At 36.8% G+C, this 18682-nt stretch overlaps 1 protein-coding gene and 1 long non-coding RNA gene across 2 annotated transcripts in view; one reads left to right on the forward strand and one right to left on the reverse strand.

Moving 5' to 3' along the window:
- Positions 1-3615, reverse strand: part of LOC122651635 — a 21111-nt gene extending 17496 nt beyond the window's left edge. The window contains exon 1 of the long non-coding RNA XR_006331482.1: positions 3601-3615. This is a non-coding gene — a long non-coding RNA (uncharacterized LOC122651635). The remainder of the gene's footprint in view (positions 1-3600) is intronic.
- The window catches only part of LOC122651634 (EIN3-binding F-box protein 2-like), an 18340-nt gene extending 370 nt beyond the window's left edge, over positions 1-17970 (forward strand). The window contains exons 2-16 of the mRNA XM_043845104.1: positions 205-432; positions 525-653; positions 758-965; positions 2592-2738; positions 3300-3374; positions 3981-4052; positions 5156-5227; positions 7139-7210; positions 7335-7406; positions 7882-7953; positions 13620-13691; positions 14709-14852; positions 16098-16169; positions 17031-17177; positions 17570-17970. Of these exons, the coding sequence (XP_043701039.1) occupies positions 235-432; positions 525-653; positions 758-965; positions 2592-2738; positions 3300-3374; positions 3981-4052; positions 5156-5227; positions 7139-7210; positions 7335-7406; positions 7882-7953; positions 13620-13691; positions 14709-14852; positions 16098-16169; positions 17031-17177; positions 17570-17775 (1758 nt within the window). The 5' untranslated portion in view covers positions 205-234 and the 3' untranslated portion in view covers positions 17776-17970. The remainder of the gene's footprint in view (positions 1-204; positions 433-524; positions 654-757; positions 966-2591; positions 2739-3299; positions 3375-3980; positions 4053-5155; positions 5228-7138; positions 7211-7334; positions 7407-7881; positions 7954-13619; positions 13692-14708; positions 14853-16097; positions 16170-17030; positions 17178-17569) is intronic.
- Positions 17971-18682: the final 712 nt, after the last annotated feature.

Here is an 18682-nt window from a genome sequence, read left to right on the forward strand (position 1 = left end):
GGTTGTGTACTTGTATTCTTCTGGGTATTTGGCATGACTGATGTTACCTACTTTACATTTGTAGAAGAACCGCACAGGCCAAGTGTGGAATTATTATTATTATTATTTGACTCTTTCCTTTTTAGGTGCAGCAACTAAGTGGAGCATATTTTTGGTTATCAATCAAATGGGGGTCTGTATTGTTCTGCTGCATTTTCATGACAGTTTTTGAAATTTTTGCAAAATCGTTATTCAATGGGAGGGGCTTGTTCGAGGAAGAGGGACCAACAGGTAAATGAAGAAAGTGTGCGAAGAGGGGTCCCTGGAATATATTCCAAAAGTGGCAGCTCAAAATGGATGGGGACCTTCCTTCCTCGGTCTAGTGTAGATATTCAGCAGGGAAGAGGCAAATGCCCATCCCTCATGCAACTATGTATTCGTAGAATATGTGAGGTATGTGTTTCCCTTTGGCATTTTTACCTCAGAATCCTCAGAGCTGATTCTTTATGTCTTGACCGATCTTTTGCTTTCCTTTTTTGTATCAGGATATTGATAATTATAGCACTTTCTCTATGCTACCAAGGGATATAAGTCAGCAAATCTTTAATGAATTCATATACACCAATCGTTTGACTGATATTTATCTTGAGGCTTTTAGAGATTGTGCTCTCCAGGTATTATCTCTGTTAACTACATACTTTTGTGGTCTTGACTACTCTCATGCTCATCCATCAGTCTCAGAACTGAGAAATAATAATTTTTAGCTGCTGTTTGTCAGGATATTTTTCTGGGAGAATACCCTGAAGTAAAAGACAGTTGGATGGACGTAATTGCTTCCCAGGGTTCATCTTTATTATCAGTAGATCTTTCTGGTTCTGATGTAACAGATTCTGGGTTGGTTCTTCTCAAAGATTGTACAAACATCCAGGCCCTGACTTTCAATTATTGTGACCATATTTCAGACCATGGGCTAAAACACATTAGTGGTATTTTCTTCTCTATATTAGTTTGTATTACTGTGGTTGGTTTGTTTAGACAAAGCTCCTCTCATATGTCAACAATCCATGGTGAATATTTACAATTCTTCCCACCCCCCTTCTCCCCCACCCCGCCACAAAAAAAAATAAAAAAAATAAAAAAAATCTTCAAGGAATTTGTTAGCATTATCCAACCACTGTTTGACATGAAATCTGCTGATTTGTTTCATATGTTGTTTAAATTGGTTTCTTTATTATTTGTTTGCTTCCTACTGCTGTATTATATCCAGCTCCTAATTACTGATGTGCTTCCCTGTCCCAACGGCAAAATATATCATATAGTCCTTGGAGCCAATTTAATGTGAGATTTATTTCTGCGGCGAACTGAAATTTGGTGATGTTTGATTGAATTGAGCACTCACTGACTATATTTATGTTCTTTGTTCTATGAGTTAGGAGGATGCAAGCTTACTTGCCAACCCATGTCATATGTGTTGACTAGTTTGCAACTATCAGTTTTTCATTCATGTTATGAGATTCCATGACTTCATTGACTCTGGAGACACATATTTCATCTGGTTAAATCTGGTAGATTTAGGAACCATTTGAGGGCTTAGGTTACATTCCTACTCCCTACTTATTTTGCATTTATGCATTGTATTAGGAGTGTGTTAACTAGTGCTCACTTTTATCAATTTCAAATAAAAACTACATTGAACTATTTAGTTTGAATTTTATGCATGTGTTTTAAGTTGTTTACAATGGTCATCAGTTTTTATTTATTATTATTATTATTTTTGGAAATTAACCTGTTGAATGACATGTCTTTATGTATTACCTATGGCGTATGAGGACTTTAAGAGTGCATGGCAACCTGATTTTAATGCATCTATACTTGAGTAGGAAGAACCATTTTCTGGTGCTTATGTATGCATCTATCCTCATTGAATGACATGTATTTATGTATTAGTTGTGGCGTATTAAGAACCATTTTCTGGTTGTACGTCAATTGTGAATATAACTTTTGCTTTTGAGCCATAAAAACTAGAGCCTATGAACATAAGACCATATGTGTGGCAGTTGATTGGTATTTAAATCATGTGTGTATGAATGTGAGAATCTCTATGGTCTCCCTTTTTTCTCTGTTGTATCAAGATAAAATTTCAGATGGCATATGGAAGTCTCATTCCTGTAATTTACTTTAGGAACTAATAGGAACTGTATGCTGTATTTAAGGGCTTGAGAATGCTTGTTTGTTGATGTTTCTTCTTTTGTATCCTGATGATTTGATAAATTGTTCTAGTTTCCGGCTTTGTTTTATGAATGAACATCTTGGTTTTGTTGTTTTTAATGCACTAGATTTCACACATTGCCTGGTGCATGATTTTTGTTGAAATGACTCGGAGGATCTGTGCCTTCTGCTGTGGGATTTAGTCAACTTCATAATCCTTGAATGACAATCTTTCATGGATGAAAATTTGTTCCTGATAATCTTATCTATCTTTTCTTCTCAATAAAGTTCCCCATGCTTAACTGTTTTTACATTCAGTTACTTATCTATTTATTTATTATTTACTGTTTTGTGGCTTTGGTAACTTGCACTATCATAATATGTGTCTTGTCTTGTTCTTTCAGGTCTTTCAAACTTGACATCTTTGAGTTTTAAAAAGAGCAATGCCATCACTGCTCAAGGAATGAGTGCTTTTGCTGGCTTAGTTAACCTGGTAAAGTTGGACCTAGAGAGATGTTCAGGCATTCACGGTGGACTCATTCATCTTAAAGGTATGTTTGTTAGTCAGTAATCTGGCTCTGACTGAAAAAAATGAACTTTTCATGCCCTCTGCAAACAAAGCGTTGGTTATGTTTGAAATTCTCACATAAGGTTTATGATTTTATGTATTTCCAACAAAGTATAGAATTTTTGGGGATTTCAAAATGTCAGCATCTTCATATGGTTGGATACATTTTAGGATTCCTATAATTTCATTGCTCTTATTCATTTTTTTTTCCCGCTGCATCTAGTGTGTGTGTGTGGTGTGGTGGTGGTGGTGGTGGGTAAATGCTTATTGCATCGACATGTGTTTCCTTTTTTCACTTGGACAATCTATAACAAAAACTTGATAGGGAAGTAGATATAGATTCCTACTGGAAAACCTGAAAGGTCTCATACACATACACTACTCCTGGAATGTTTGGGTGCACTCATATGCTTGGAGCCATAATGTAACTACTGCTCACACTTTCAGCTGCACCATGTTCTCAAATTAGCTTGCTTGGTTTGTGTTATTTCATCCACAGTTACACATTTGCCTTATATTTAGTATCATCATTTCCTTTCAACAGGTTTATCAAAGCTTGAGTCTCTTAATATCAAGTGTTGTAAATGCATTACAGATGCAGACATGAAGCCTATCTCAGGTGGATTCATTCTTTCATTCAGTTTTCTTTCCCGATGTCACTGTATTATCCATGTTGTCTCTTTTTTACAGACACTGAGAAGCAACACTTGCATGGCAGTGATACATTGTAATTGTATGATCACTTGTTATCTTGCCTTCATTATGGTCTTGTGCTTGTTATAATGTCAATGGTTGTAATGCTACAAAATAAAGAAGACAGTTTGATGTTTTCGTGCAACTTGAACAAAAGATTCAAAGAGTTCCCCAATCTGAACAATTATTCTTTATCAGTCTTTTCTGCTGCACATTATTTTCTACTTAATTTTTTTAGCATATGTATTTGGTCTGCAAACATTTACTTTTCTAAACCAATTTGAAGATTTGCATTGTGTGGTTGAGCCATCACCTACGATTCACTTTAAAGGACAGATTGGTAATCCAATTTTAATCAATTTGTAGTGGAGTTTACATATTTCCTATTATCATTACGGACTATCAAACTTGAAAGAATTGCAAATTTCATGCAGCAAAGTTACAGATTTTGTACTTCTTTATACAATTATTTACCTTATTCTTGTCCTAATAATACTTATTTTGTTTAATCTTTTTTCCTATTTTGTATCAGGGCTTTCAAACTTGAAAGAATTGCAAATTTCGTGCAATAAAGTTTCAGATATTGGAGTTGCTTATTTAAAAGGTTCCTTATTTCTTTTCTAATATTAGTTTCTTTGTTTACTGTTTGTGCATATTATTTAGATACTTCTACTCATCAATGTAGAAACCTGTCTTTGGTTACGAGAGCATTTGGAACTTTTTTTCTTCATTCTTTTTTAAAAAATTTCTTAAGATAAAAGTATAGTATTAAGAATATTGTCAAGGTAGGTTGTGTACATGAAGTATGACATCTTGAATTGGCTCCAGACAATTCGTCTGACATCATTTCAGAATTAGCTAAGGGGAGGAGTAGGGTGAGGGTGGGGGGAGACTCCTTGAGGAAGAACCATCTTTTTTGTGTGAGCTTCACAACCTTCTAATCATTGACCATTAATTTTAATAGGGCTATACTGAAGCCAACGAAGAAGCTTAATGACTGATCTATTCCAAGTTTCTTCAAAAAGGGGATGCAACACCACTGAATTGCAAGCAACCTTATAGAAGTTGGATGGTACCTTTCCTCTATCCTAAACCATTTGTGTTCGAGTCAGGAAACAGCCTCTTCTCAAAGAGGGGGTAAGGCTGTGTACATTATGACCCTCCCCAAACCTGGCAGTGGCGGGAGCCTTGTGCACTGGGAACACCCTTTTTACACTAAATGTCCTCCCAAAGATATTTGATATCAATGAATTGCGTCCCGTATATCTTAGGCAATATGTTTGTTTTTTTTTTAATTTTTCAGTGATAAGCTATCCGACATTTGATATCAATGAATTGTATCCCATATCTCTTAGGCAATGGGTTTGTTTGTTTTTTTTTTTTTGTGATAGGAAATATGGTTTTTTTTTTTTGGCTTTGTGTCTACGTGTTTGTAATAATTATTAAACAAATCAAACACTTTCTACATCATCTTCGATGATGTTGATCTCCCATCTTTTTTTTTGTTGGTGTTGAATATTTCTCACCTTGGAGTTAGAAAAGCATGTTATACATGCCACAGTTTTGGGTCTGCTCTTTCATGCTTGGACTATTAGTTTGTTAATTGAAGTTTTTTCCATTGCTTTTCTTCACTGAAATGTTTCAATTTGCTTAAAAAAATTGGTCATGATTAGTAAGTTGGTGAAGTGTCGAGTTTTGTCATTGCAGGTTTGCATAAGCTTGTTCTGTTGAACATGGAAGGATGCCCCGTTACCGCAGCATGCTTGGAGTCTATCTCAGGTTTCACATTTTATTGGACTGATTGAAATTTTCTACTGTTGTAGGTATTGACAAATTATTTTTGGTGATCTGTCATTTGTTAGCTGGGACATACGTTGCTTTATATTGGGGGAACTTGTATCAACAGAAGCCTTTTCCTACATTGCTTGGTTGTAGAATACTGCAATTGGAAGTTTAGATTGTAGGAATACAATATTACATTGAAGTAGTGTAATTCATTTTAATCATTTGAATCTTCAGTTCTCTTTATGGTTGCAAATTGGTTTATCGTCATGTTTTTGGATGTGTATTTTACAGGGGTTCGATTATTTTTTGGTTTCTGTAGTGGTTTTCATGTGAAAATTTTATGATAATTTTCCATAATGAAATTTATAAATTTTCTTGAATAAAATCAATATTTTTCTGAAAGAGACAAGGAGATTGAGAGAGCAACCCAAGCTGCAGTAGTCCCTAGCCATAAAGAACTAGACAATTTAGGGGAAATAAAAGATACAAAGTACCTCTAACAAGGGGTGTCTGGCTCAATAATTTCTTCAAGCACTTAGTGGGTATGAATTATGAAAAATAGGCCAGCAAAGGGGAACTGTTATATGGTCAAAACTCAATGTTCGTTTAGATTGAATTTAGAGCTCAACTATACACCTCGGTAATGGAGCCTGTTACTGTCCTTGTGTGACTGATCAGGTTTGGCTTCAAAGTCCTGAGGTGCCTGCCCAACCCTAGAAAGCTACTGTGAATGCACAAAAATTGAGAAGCCTCCGAACTTGTATGACATAAGTCTTGGGCTCAAGCAGTGAACGATAATGTGGATATAGGTCGATCAAACCCCTCATGTTTCTAGTTTCAGAAACTTCCAACTCTAATAGAATATAGAAACTCTAGCTCTTTCTCTAACAGCAAAATAGAAACTGGAGCTACTACTTACAACTAGGCGTATACAGTGCATGAGGCTCTTGCCACTACGGGGTCTAGGGCGGGTCATAATGTACGCAGCCATACCACCGCTTCGCGGAGAGACTGGACTTGAACCCGTGACCACTTGGTCACAATGGAGCAACCTTACCATTGCACCAAGGTCCATCCTCTGGAGTTCCTACTTACAACTGCACTGAGAAAATAGAAAATAGAGATTAAAAAAAGTAGAAACTAAGAGGAAAAATGTGTAATGTATACTTATTCTAAGATTCCAAGTCTGGAGTTGAGAATGTGATATAGGGAACCCATGGCTAGGGTTTCTATCCCTTTTTCTTCTTCCCTTGGATATTGCATCATTTATTGGTGGTTTTATTGTTAGAGTTTGAAGATGATCAGATCCCAGTGTATGGTTTATAAAGTGGGTTCACACAATAGATTTCCTTACCCAGAAAATTTCTAAAATGGAGCAGGCTTTCTGGGTGGCTTGCCTAGAAAGATTTTCTAGGTGGTACTTGTATCTGCCATGTGGTTATTCGGATGCAGCCCAGATTTTATGCACAGGTAGATCCCAAGATCCCTTGTCCACATTTCAAGTTTAAGCACAAATATTGTTGGCCACTCTTTAAGTATGCTTGATTTCCATTTGATTTTCGAATAATTGAGTGCAATGCAACTTTAGGATTTGAAGGAAGGGGCCGAAGGGCTTTAAGAATATTTGAACTACTCTCTCTCTCTAAGAAAATTGAAAGTCTTCTATTCAATTGCTAGAGATTTTCCATTTGCAAGCAAAAAGTAGCAATATCATAACATGTTCCAAATTATTAAGGAATTATCATGGGAATTTAGACATTTATTAAGGAATTATCACGGGAATTTAGAACATCTATTTTAGCATCTTGCAAAATATTCATTGTCCCCCCCGGAAATTAGGGTTAGAATAAATATATATTTTTAATTTTATCACTGAATTTTGGAATTTTATTTCTTTATGTGCAGCTCGAATTGCCCTTTTATATTTGAATCTTAACAGATGCGGTCTATCTGATATCGGATGTGAGAAGTTTTCTGGTGAGTGATGGTTGAGTGTCACTCGCTATTTTTGGTTGGTGCAAGGAATCATGGAATTCATGTACATATTACACTTTGCAATCTGCATATTAAGTTCCTTATTGCGACCAATTGCATCTTGCAGCACTTGAGAATTTGAAGGTATTGAACTTGGGGTTCAACAATATCACGGATGCATGTTTGGTAAACCTGAAAGGTGCTCTCTTTCTCTCTCTCTCTCTCTCTATATATATATATATATATCTTCTGTCCACCCCCTTTTTATTTGTAATGGATTATCAACCCAGTATATTGTCCTATTTTTCTTCCCTTTTTTTTCCATGAAGGTTCTAAAGTTAAAATTTCAGTCTTATATGTACTTAGGAAAGCCAACGACCACCAGTAGTCGGGACTGCTATTAATTGGGCTTCCAGATTAAAAAAAAAAAACTATCAGGACTCGTTTTTTTTTAAACTGACTCTGTTAACTGTAAAGCAGAGCACAGAGGTTTTGATGAAGATTACTGTGTTGGCAAAATTCTTGGTGTATTGGTGCAAGAAACTGTGTGCATAGTCCTTGATTTTATTATTATTTTATATATTTTAATATGATTGTTGGTGCCAATTTTAAATGATGGATTTGCATTTTTCAAAGAATGGTTACTAAGTATGTTCTGCAGTACTGCTTTGCAGGTTTAACTAATTTGGAAAGCTTGAACTTGGATTCGTGTAAGATTGGTGATGAGGGTCTAGTTAATTTGGCAGGTTACTTTTTGTCCTTGCTTTCCCTCTTTTGATTCAGTTTCACTCAGTTTATTTGTATTGCATTTCGTTTGCGATCCTGATGTAAACCATGAGTTTCAAAAGACATGCTTAAAATATTTTATTTCTCTTAACTTGATTGAACGTCTCCAGAAGAGCAACTGGAACTGCATACTTGGCAGCCTCACTGCCCTTTTAGTATCTAAAATCTGCCCTTTTTTGTGACAAAATGATTTTTACTTGGTAGTTGTCGCATTGTAGTTCTTTTTACCCGGAAGCATATAAGGGTCACTTGCTTCAATGATTTGGGTTTATTTTATATTCTAGTAGTCTTGTACTCATTCCTGATAATTTGAAAGCAATTGACATGCTGTATGGTACTTAATGATTTTATCCAGTCACACTATCCAAGTGATTGGTTCTCTTCTTCCAAAAGGAAGCGAACTACTATAATGCAAAGATCGAATGATGGATCCGCAAGTGATGGGCTCACTTAAGGATTGGAGGTAGAAGATTCTAATCTGAAAGCTAGATTTGATTCTAGGACAAGAAGGTAATTAAATCTGAACAAGAGAGCTTTTCTGAAATTTAAAATCAAAACAAGGCTAAATCAAAACGGAATTTAGGGAGTAGGCCCTTCCCGTCGCATCTGTCTTCAGGACGATATAGTCACAGGTTTTCACTTCTCAGTGAGTGAAAGATTTGTCCCAGGGACAGAAAATATGTCCTTGTTTGTAAATAGAAGAATAGTGATGCGGATCCCGGGTCACAAAACCCTATTTGAGTTTGCTATGGGCCCACCCGATTCAACAAAAGTCAAAGCAATAGAAAGGAATGGCAAATTTGTAATAAACCAGATTTTCTAAGGGTTTACTAGGTAAGTTAAAGAGAAAGGGATATGAAGGGGTTTAGGAATTATTGAGCAGGGTAGACTAGGAACTAAAGTTATGATAAGGACATGAAGGACCTAGAGGTAAAGCGAGGGGCAATCTCGGAAACAAAAGGAAAAGAATTAAAAGATGTATATCGTGGGGAAAGGAGGGGGGGGTTTCTGTGTAGCAAATAAGATCATCTTCTTCATGATAAGAAGAGGAGCCAACAGTGATCTACTCCAACCGATGGAGCCCCAAATGCTTAAGGATCATCGGGATGATGCTGAAACTTTAGGGATGGAGTCTCCCAGCCCAGAAAATATTACTTTACTGGTGCTGGAATACTACAGTTGGTCAGATACAGTAAAAATACAGAAACAGAGCAGGTATTGGGTTTCTCAATTTATGAGAGATTAATCTCAGGTCTATGACCACAAATCAAAAGATAATGTGATCAGATTCTTATGTACCAAGTTTGAGTGGAAACCAAGCTATAATAAAAGAGTTATAACAAGAAATTGTTGAGTGAAAAGGGCTGGAGGGCGGAGTATCCGCCCAGAACTAGAAACAACAAGGAAGAAGAAAGGGAGAAGAGAAGACTGATTCACACGTGAGAAGAGGAACTCAGACTTGAAAAAAAGAAGAAAAATTAAGGAGTAAGGGAGGGAAGAAAAGGAGATCTTGCAAGGGAAGGAAAGAAAGAAGACGAGATGAGAGGTGGGGCCACACAGGCTTCTTCAAACAACTTCCAATTTCATTCCATTGTCAAAAATCTACCCAATGAATTGGGTTACAGGCATATTTATAAAAACGAAATTAAAAGTTTCCTAATTGTATTCTAATGCTTAAATACAAGTAAATTTAACTCTTATCTCCTAATTATCTAACCCAATCTAAAACTATAATGGAATCAAACTAAGACTGAAAATTGGAATGAAACTCTAGCCTATGTAAACAAAAGATTACAAGATAAATCCAAATAAGTAAATAAATAAACTAATATCCTACTAGACCAAAGACCCAAATTTGGGCCCGGTTCTCAAACTTCCTTGTGACTTCACAGAACTTTACCCACCGTAAACTCAAACCCAAGAATGATCCATAACATTATGAATCAGTCTCAAACAGTCTTCAAATTTCATAATGAGAATCTCCTAGGTTTAATGGGATTATAGATGGTGTGATAGGTTTACTGCAGCAAAAAACCAGATACAGGTTGTGAATAATACTGTGTTAAAGTTACTGGTTATTAGTATTTATGAGTTATGGTTATTGTTTAATAGTTGTTGTCCACCATAGGGGTATTTTAGTATTTATATGCTACTGTTAGGTTTATGTGAGGGTGTACATAAATCATGGCTGTACTTGTAATCTTTTCATCTTTAAGTTCTTATAAATAACATTCACTACCGGTAGTCTCCTCTATTTCTTCTTCTTCTTCTTCTTTTTCTATCAACTTCCTCTTGTCTCTTCTTCTTCTTGCTGTTTTCTCTTGTCCTACTTTGTCATACAGGTGACAACTAGGAACTGAGAGTTGGAGAGCTAACAGTTTGATTTAATGTTTAGAACTGGTAAAATCTGATAACAAAATACTAAATATAAGGTTACATATTAAATGGAAATCTATTCTGTGAGAAACGAATAGAATTAATAAGCCCAAGTATAGGTCTGAAACAGTGTATCGTCAGGTAGGAAGTGTAGACACCTCATTTTGTCACCCCTGGCGATGATGACCCTAGGATGGCCATGTCTCGATGTGTCTCTGAAGGAAGAATTCAGTTTATGGGAAAAGACCAGAATGCCCTAACATGCTTATTTTCTAATAATTTAACTTTCAGAGCTGGTTTTGACATTATGATTAAGTGTTTTTGTCACTAAAAAACTGAACATTAGACAATGGTGCGACATTGGCGCAAATCAGGCACCAATCCCCCCTATTGCCAAGCAGGTGTCGCCGCTTGTTGCACTTTTTCCGCAAAGTTGTTGGCCAAATTTGCACCTGTCACTCACATCATTTGATAGTGCTCGGAACAAGCTTTCCAACGATATCTCGCGTCGAAATTGGACAATCGGACCAAAATTTATGCCCTTCAAAAGAAAGATTCCATTTCAGACTGCCCGTAGGGTGTCACCTTAATAGGCACCTTTTTTGGGAATAGTCCCACATTGGGCAGCTCCCAAGGCTTTCCTCTTATGGCCATGCTATAAATAGACCCCTCTCCTTGCCATTTGGGGATAAGTACGAAAATTGGAAGAAGAAATCCAATTTGTAAGGGGGTTGCATTTAATCAATAGCCCCATAATTGACTCCCCTTGAGCTGGGACAGTCGGGAGACAAAAGTTCATGGTTTGGAGTTGAGGGGCCCTCTCCTCTCGACCCTATTCCGGGGTCGAAGTAAGTTATAATTTCTTCTCTCTTCTTTTAAGTTTTAGTTAAGTAGTTTAGTTTAGTATAATGCAGAGTAGAGTAGAATAGTGTAGTGTTTAATTGTTAATTAGATAAGAATGTTTAAAGTTAATTAATTACTTTATTATTAGTTATATAATTAGTTAATTAGGTAAGCATGTCTAGGGCTAATTAGTTAGCTTAATCTTATTTAATTAGACAAGCATGTTTGGAGTTAATTAATTAGTTTAATATTTGTTATTTAATTAGTAGTTAGATAAAGCATGTTTAGGGTTAATTAGTTTATTTAGCAATTTAATCTGCACATGTTTAATTAGAAATGCATAATTTAGCGTGACTGTTTAATATAGCTAACACATGCATGTGCAGGAGTAGTATATGGCTTTCCTCGTCATAGTAGTATATATTAGTGGATAATATAGCGATGTATGTGTGGGTTACGATGCACTTTGTGAGAATGTTCGAATCTGTGTGTATTAGAAAGATTGGCTATTGCTGGGCAGAGTGGGTGCCTAACACCTTCCCATCTCCGTAACCTAACCCTTACCCTAATCCCTGACTAGACCATGAATTTGGAGACTCCGACTTTCCCATCTTTGATTGAGGAAGGCGAATTGTATTGACTGTTAGCAACCCAGCAGTCAGTCGTCATCGATTCACTAGTGGAGGGCCGGTTAGGAGAGGGGAAGAAATCTGAGAAGGGGATATTAGAGTTGCAGGGAAGATGGGACGCATAAGAAGAAGGGGGGCAGAAGAAGATCGCACAATCACTTTGGTCACTCAGGCACTCGCAAATACTTCAGTATTCCATTGTTCATTATTTAAAAGACTCCTAGCCATTAACTAAAACAAAACATGACTCTAACTTAGCCTATTAAAAGTTTAAAACTAAAACAGGAAATTACAAGATAACTCCACCTAATAAAAATCCTAATAAATAAATAAAATATCCTACTGAACCAAAACTCAAACTGGACTCGGTTTATCTCCATCTGGGTACCCAAACGGGTTTGGGTCGGTCCAAGGTAGAGCACCTGCATCATTCACCCCCAGCAACCATGTGTCTTTTTGCACGTTTAGGTCCATTGCACCTACAGGAAGAAGCAGGAAAAACAAGAAGAAACAGAAAGAATAGTGGAGAAACTGAGAAAGTTGGAAGATCACACCCGGGAGGTAGTATCAAAATCAGAGAAGAAGAAAGGGGAAGAAAACTCTGATCAGATGCAGAGCAGAAAGAGAGAAATCACAGGAGACAAAAGGAGAAGAAGAGAAATCATGGGGAGAAAGTGAAAGAGAGCTTGCTCATCACACATGCATGCACAGTGCGCAGCTCCAAAACCCATAATATCCATTATCAAAAACCACCACTAATCGTGGGGTGGAGTTTTTATATATAATGTTAAAAAAAGACTCCCAAACAAACTAAGCAACAGTCCCCTCTAGTTACCTAAACAGAACTGACTTGACCAAATACTTACCTAAAAGGACTCTTTCTAGAGCACATGGGATCCACACAATCTTATCCATATACTTAATCCCGTGTACAGAATTACGACCCCAAATATGGGCTTATAAAAGAGATCCATTACATCAATATTCCCAAAAACAAAAGGCCCAAGACCCATGGAACCCATCCATGAGCCAAAATAAAGTTTTCCGAGGCCAAATTGGACAATCATAACTGCATCATACTGTAATCAATATAAACTCATCCGATGAGGGGATTTGGATTGATCATGGGTTCGAGTCTGGAAACAGCCTCTCTGCGAAAGCAGGAGTAAGGCTACTTACGTTATGACCCTCCCCAGACCCTGCAGTGGCGGGAGCCTCGTGCAATGGGTACGCCCTTTAGCTGGGCTGTTTACGGGGACTGTTGAGGGTACTCCCTCTGTTTGCCTAATAAGTTGTCCTACCATGGTTTTGTTATATGCACTCTGCCCCAGAGAGACTCTTGTTTGAAAAAAACCAAAATTATAATGAGGTTGCTGTTAATATGTTAATTACCCACCAACTTAAACCATGTTTTCAAAATGTCCCCTATAGTTTGGCTTATGTAATAGAGGGAAACAATTATGATAAGTGAATACAATAAATTTGTGGATGATTAAATAGGGAGGGAGGGACATTATGGGGTCTCCAACAAACTTCTCATCTTGTTTTTTATAATGGACAAACATTTTGAGACTGCAAACCCTCAAATATGCCTACTATCTTTGTGGGATGGAGGGTGTAGCTGGATATGTTATGACTTGCTTGCTGCATATCTGCATATTTTATTGTCATACAATAAACCCGGCTAGTTTGAAGAAAAGGTTATTTTTTTAGGGTGTGTTTTGGTGTATGGTGATTCTGATTTCTTATTGACTTTTTGTTTCATTTCTTATGCTCAGGTCTTTTGCACTTGAAAAGTTTGGAGTTGTCTGATACTGAAGTTGGAAGTGCTGGGCTACAGCATCTCTCTGGTCTTGCTCACATCTTCTACTTGTCCCTTCAATATGATTACTTTTAGTGATATTATTTCACATATTCAGTGTAACTCTTATTCAATTTCTCTTCCTACCTTAAAGTTTATTTTATCCTATCGGATATTGGAATATTTGACTCTTCTTTTACATTGCAACCCCCCCCCCCCCATATAAATTTGGCTGATCTTGTTGCTGCTTTTTTGCTTCTCTATATTAGTATATATTATGTAAAGCTTGTTATTTGAATTCTCTCTCTCTCTCTACTAGTTTTCTCACTTAAAACAGATAGAGATGTGACACTATTGAAGGAGAATAGTGGCAGTTGTCTGTAGATAATGGTGACGATTTCTAGAGTAGGACTGAAGACCCTGTAGGCATCCATAATGGCATAGAAACTCTTTTATTCTGGTCTTACATTTTGGCAGTCTAAATTATATATATACTCAATGTCAGGCAGTGAATGAACAACATGTACAATAAACAATCTGAGATTGTTGTGATTTGGGAGAAAACAGACTTTTGTCAAACAGAAACTAGCCACCTTTATTTATAATATAACCTCTATCCAACTACTAGAATATTTTTTTCTGTAGTGACATGAAGATTATTTAATTTTTTTATGGAGATTAATTCATTATTGTCTTCTCTCTTTAACGGTGAAATGAAATAAAAACCCATCCTTAGCATTTACTAATTGCGGGTATTGCTTCTACCTACTTTATTTTCACCTATAAAATCTTTAGTTTTAGGAGAAAAGATAATGAATATGGTCATTACTTGATTGTAATTTCCCGATTATTCTTTGTCTGGCTTTTTTTTTTTTTATCAAGCAAAGAACCTCTTCTATCACCCTGAATTTTTTATAGATATCATTAATGAACCTTAGGCAAGCTGTTGCTTACAATAGCTGGATTGACCATTCACTCTGATGGTTGAACTTTGTGGAATATTATGTTTGTTTATATATATATTTCCATATTATATCCTTATTTTGCATTGGCCTTTCAATTATAGGTTTGGTTAATCTGGAGAGTATAAATTTGTCATTCACCATGGTTAGCGATGGTGGCCTAAGAAAATTGTCTGGACTGACGTCACTTAAATCACTTAATCTGGATTCTCGCCAAATCACAGATACTGGGATTGCGGCTCTTACAAGTAAGTACTTTTATACACCCTTGCATTCTAAAAGAATCTTGCTTGTATGTATACTTTTCATAAATATAAATCTCTGGACTGAAGGCACCTAATTTCTGATCAGTGGATGAGTTGTGCACATTTGTGTTTCTCGATCTGGATGCTTGATGAGTTGTTCATTTGGTCTAATATCATTTGGTCACTGTTAATTTAGGTGCTTGTTTCCTGTTTAAATTGTGGACTGAAGATTTTTTGTCATTACTGTATTACAGAATACAGATGCATCCCCCCTTCCCGATTTTACGAATTTAAAAAAAATAATAAAAAAGGAAAATAAAAATAGAGAGAAGAGGGGATGGGAGAACTGTTTTAAGATGTTCTATACCAACCTAACTGTTCATGAAACTACCACAGCTTTGACATTTGACTGCGATGATCTTACTGGGGGGCTGTAACCTATGCATTCTTAATGTGATGTTACTGTTATAGATTGTATCTATTTGAAGTTATAAAGAATAAAGTTGAAATTGTCAGAGATGATGATGTTTGAAGTTCGTTGGGAACTTTCATTTCAAGTTATTAAGATCTCACCAACATCCGTGCAAAAGCCTTGCTTGCTGAACATTAGATTCCAGTATCTAAAAAAACACAAGGTAATTGATAAAGATGGCCTTTCTAATAATTCTCTTCTGTCTGAGGAGTCTTGAGTATATGCTATAGTGAATGGATGCCCCAAGCCCAAGGTCAAAGGTCTTGTTGAGTGTAGTTTTCTATCCTAGCAGTATTTGCTGGCACATGAGCAAATCCTGTCTTGAGTGTGACCAGGGAATTTTGGACTTTTGAAATGGAAGTGTGGAGGCCTAATTCAGATATTGCATTAGAGTTTATGTAATCGAGTGTCAGTGCAGTCAATCTGGAAGAATATCCACTTCAGAGTGATGATCCTACCTTTGACTTCTCTTTGACACTACTGGTGTAAGTCTTTTGCATCTGAGGGATTAATTTTGTGGAATGTTTTGTATCCAGCTTCAGGCATTTTCAAGGTACTGTTATCTTTGTCTTTATATTATCATGCCTGAACATTGTAGCAAGATTTTGTTTCTTTAGGCTGTGCCAGAGTTTAATACTTGCTTGCCATGGAATTGGTGACTTGAATGGTATATTGTAATAGAAATCCTTGGAAGGATCAATGGCATTCTTACATAGTCTGATTCGGCTTGGAATTTTAAGTGAGTGGTTTTTACATATCTGTCTTTGCTGTTGCAGGTCTTACTGGGTTGACTCATCTTGATCTTTTCGGCGCTCGTATAACAGACTTTGGAACAAATAGTTTGCGATGTAAGTTAAAATAACTCCCTATCTTCTGAATATTGACTTCTCAGAGTTTGTGATGGGTATAAGTTGACGGATGTGTTTTAGTGTAAAAGAGAAAGGTTGGCCAACTCTGACTTCCCCCATAATAGTCATGAATCACAAACATAGCTTGTTTTCGTAAAGCATAATGTCAACAAACTGTCCTATTATAGGCCATTGTGAAATCCAGTCTACAGAACGGGTGGTCTGATTAAATGTACTATTGGTTTTGGTTTTGGATCTTTTTGGGGATGGTTTGATTTGGTTCATCCTAGAGAGATGAAGGAGAGGAGCCTGCTTTTCAACTTGTGGTTAGAAGCAGGTAAGTTTAGGCACTGGTGCAAACTAGAAGCACAACCAAAAGATTTTTTTTTTTGGTTGGAAATGGTTTGTAGGAATGGTAATTCTCAACTAAGGGTTGATGCACCGTTGATCTGGTTTTAACCAGGTCCAGACAGGAACATTAGTCTAGAATTTAGGTTTAGACAAGGTTCATTGGCCCTAATTAAAAATCAGGTGAGTTTTAGTTTTGGCGCTGCAAGTTTGGGCATTAGCCCTGATACTCACCCCCACCAACAAAACCGGTGATCAAATGTAAAGAAATATGCCCCTCTTAGAAGTAATAGATATATTCATCTGTTTAATATTTACCAGAAGCATCTCTTGGGTGATCGCTTACATGGGTTCAAGTTCTATTGGCTCTTATCTTCTAATGGTTTGGTCCTCACTGAAATATCTTGGTCCAAAAATAAGTTACTGAAATTAACAAGGAGAATACCCCTGCTCTATTGCTACTTCATATTGTTGAAAACTTATTGATTGATATATCTATTGTTTCTTGCTCAGATTTCAAGAATCTTCGCAGTCTAGAGATATGCGGTGGAGGATTGACTGATGCTGGTGTGAGGAATATCAAAGACCTGTCTTCCTTGACGCTATTAAATCTGTCTCAAAACTGCAACCTCACAGATAAAACCTTGGAATTGATTTCTGGTATCTACACTTCACTTCATCCTGAGAAATCTGTGTCCTTAATTGCTTGATGTCCATGTGCTGCCTGATTGCTATCACCCTTCAATGGGTTCCACATATGGTTCCCTAGGCTAAAGGTCCAACTAAATGATACTCCTGAACGTTGGTTGCAGCACTCAACGAACACTCTGGACTCGGGAGTATTTAGAGTTTCTTGAGAACTACTTATATAGCGTATTTTTTCAAATTTGTTGATTTTTGGATTAGCAGATAAATATCACCTCTCAAATTGAGAGACTAGTAGAGGATAATAGCATCTCAATGTGCTTGATTTCTTATTTTGGAGTGGTGTGCTCACTCATCTTGATTTTATAAGCTTCGTATTTCTATCTTTATGTTATCTGCAAATACAGGATTGACTGCGTTGGTGTCTCTAAATGTTTCAAATTCCCGTATCACCAATGCGGGGTTGCCCTATTTGAAGCCGCTAAAGAATTTGAGAGCATTAACATTGGAGTCCTGCAAGGTGACGGCAATTGAAATTAAGAAGCTCCAGTCCACTGCTCTCCCTAACCTGGTCAGTGTTCGGCCTATGGTACCAGAACCATCAGGTATGTGAATTGCATGGAAGGACAGTTATGTATATAGTTTTAATTACAGACCCTTTTTAGTACAATAACAAAGCTAAGATTCTTGATGAATTTGTACATATGGAAGACTGGGTTAAGAACATGTAAATATCACTGGGTCCTTGGTGAAAGAGAATGGTGATGCTCTGTGCTGTATGTGAAGCTTTCTTCCAGTGTGATCCACACTAGAAATTGTAGATATGCTTCCTTGGCATGATTCAAATGCTTCTTTAGAACTATGGAAATAATATATATCATGCCACAGTTTTTTAATCCGTGTGCTGAAAGACAGAAGAGTTGATATCTTTAACCTCCTGGGTCCCCTGCAACCTACCAGTAGGTTACCAACCGTGCTAGTAGTGGTCTTCTATCGATCAATGTACTTTACTCTTATGTTTCTGCATTTTGGAGTTACATATGTGGGTTATATCTACTGATGTTTCTAGGGTATTTTCCAATTTTAAGGGTATTTTGTTGATGGCACTTGGTGAAATGGATAAAGTTGCATTTTTCCCATTAACCAGGGAAATCACTTTTGAAGTCAAAACCTCAAGCTCTGAACAGATGGACACGATTTTTCTCCATCATACCTGCACTCAGGGTAGTCAATACGTCTCTATAGTGGTGGCACTTTGAAATCCACCATCATCTCTCAAGAACTAGTCTTAAATACCTATAGACTACATATAAACACAGAGCAACTGATGTCATATTATTACTTCATCCCATATAAACTGAAGCTAAAAGGTTCAACATTCTCGATGGTGAATCCTAAGCAACAAAATATCACGTACATTTATTTGTGTACAGATGCAGTGGTTGCTCGGTGACCTTGTACTCCAGTTTCCTTGTCACTGTCTTCCAGTTTGAGTCTGGGTCCTCTTTACTATTAGCCAA

The sequence above is a fragment of the Telopea speciosissima genome, chromosome 2 (genome assembly GCF_018873765.1).
Source record: "Telopea speciosissima isolate NSW1024214 ecotype Mountain lineage chromosome 2, Tspe_v1, whole genome shotgun sequence".
In the NCBI taxonomy this organism is placed as follows: domain Eukaryota; kingdom Viridiplantae; phylum Streptophyta; class Magnoliopsida; order Proteales; family Proteaceae; genus Telopea; species Telopea speciosissima.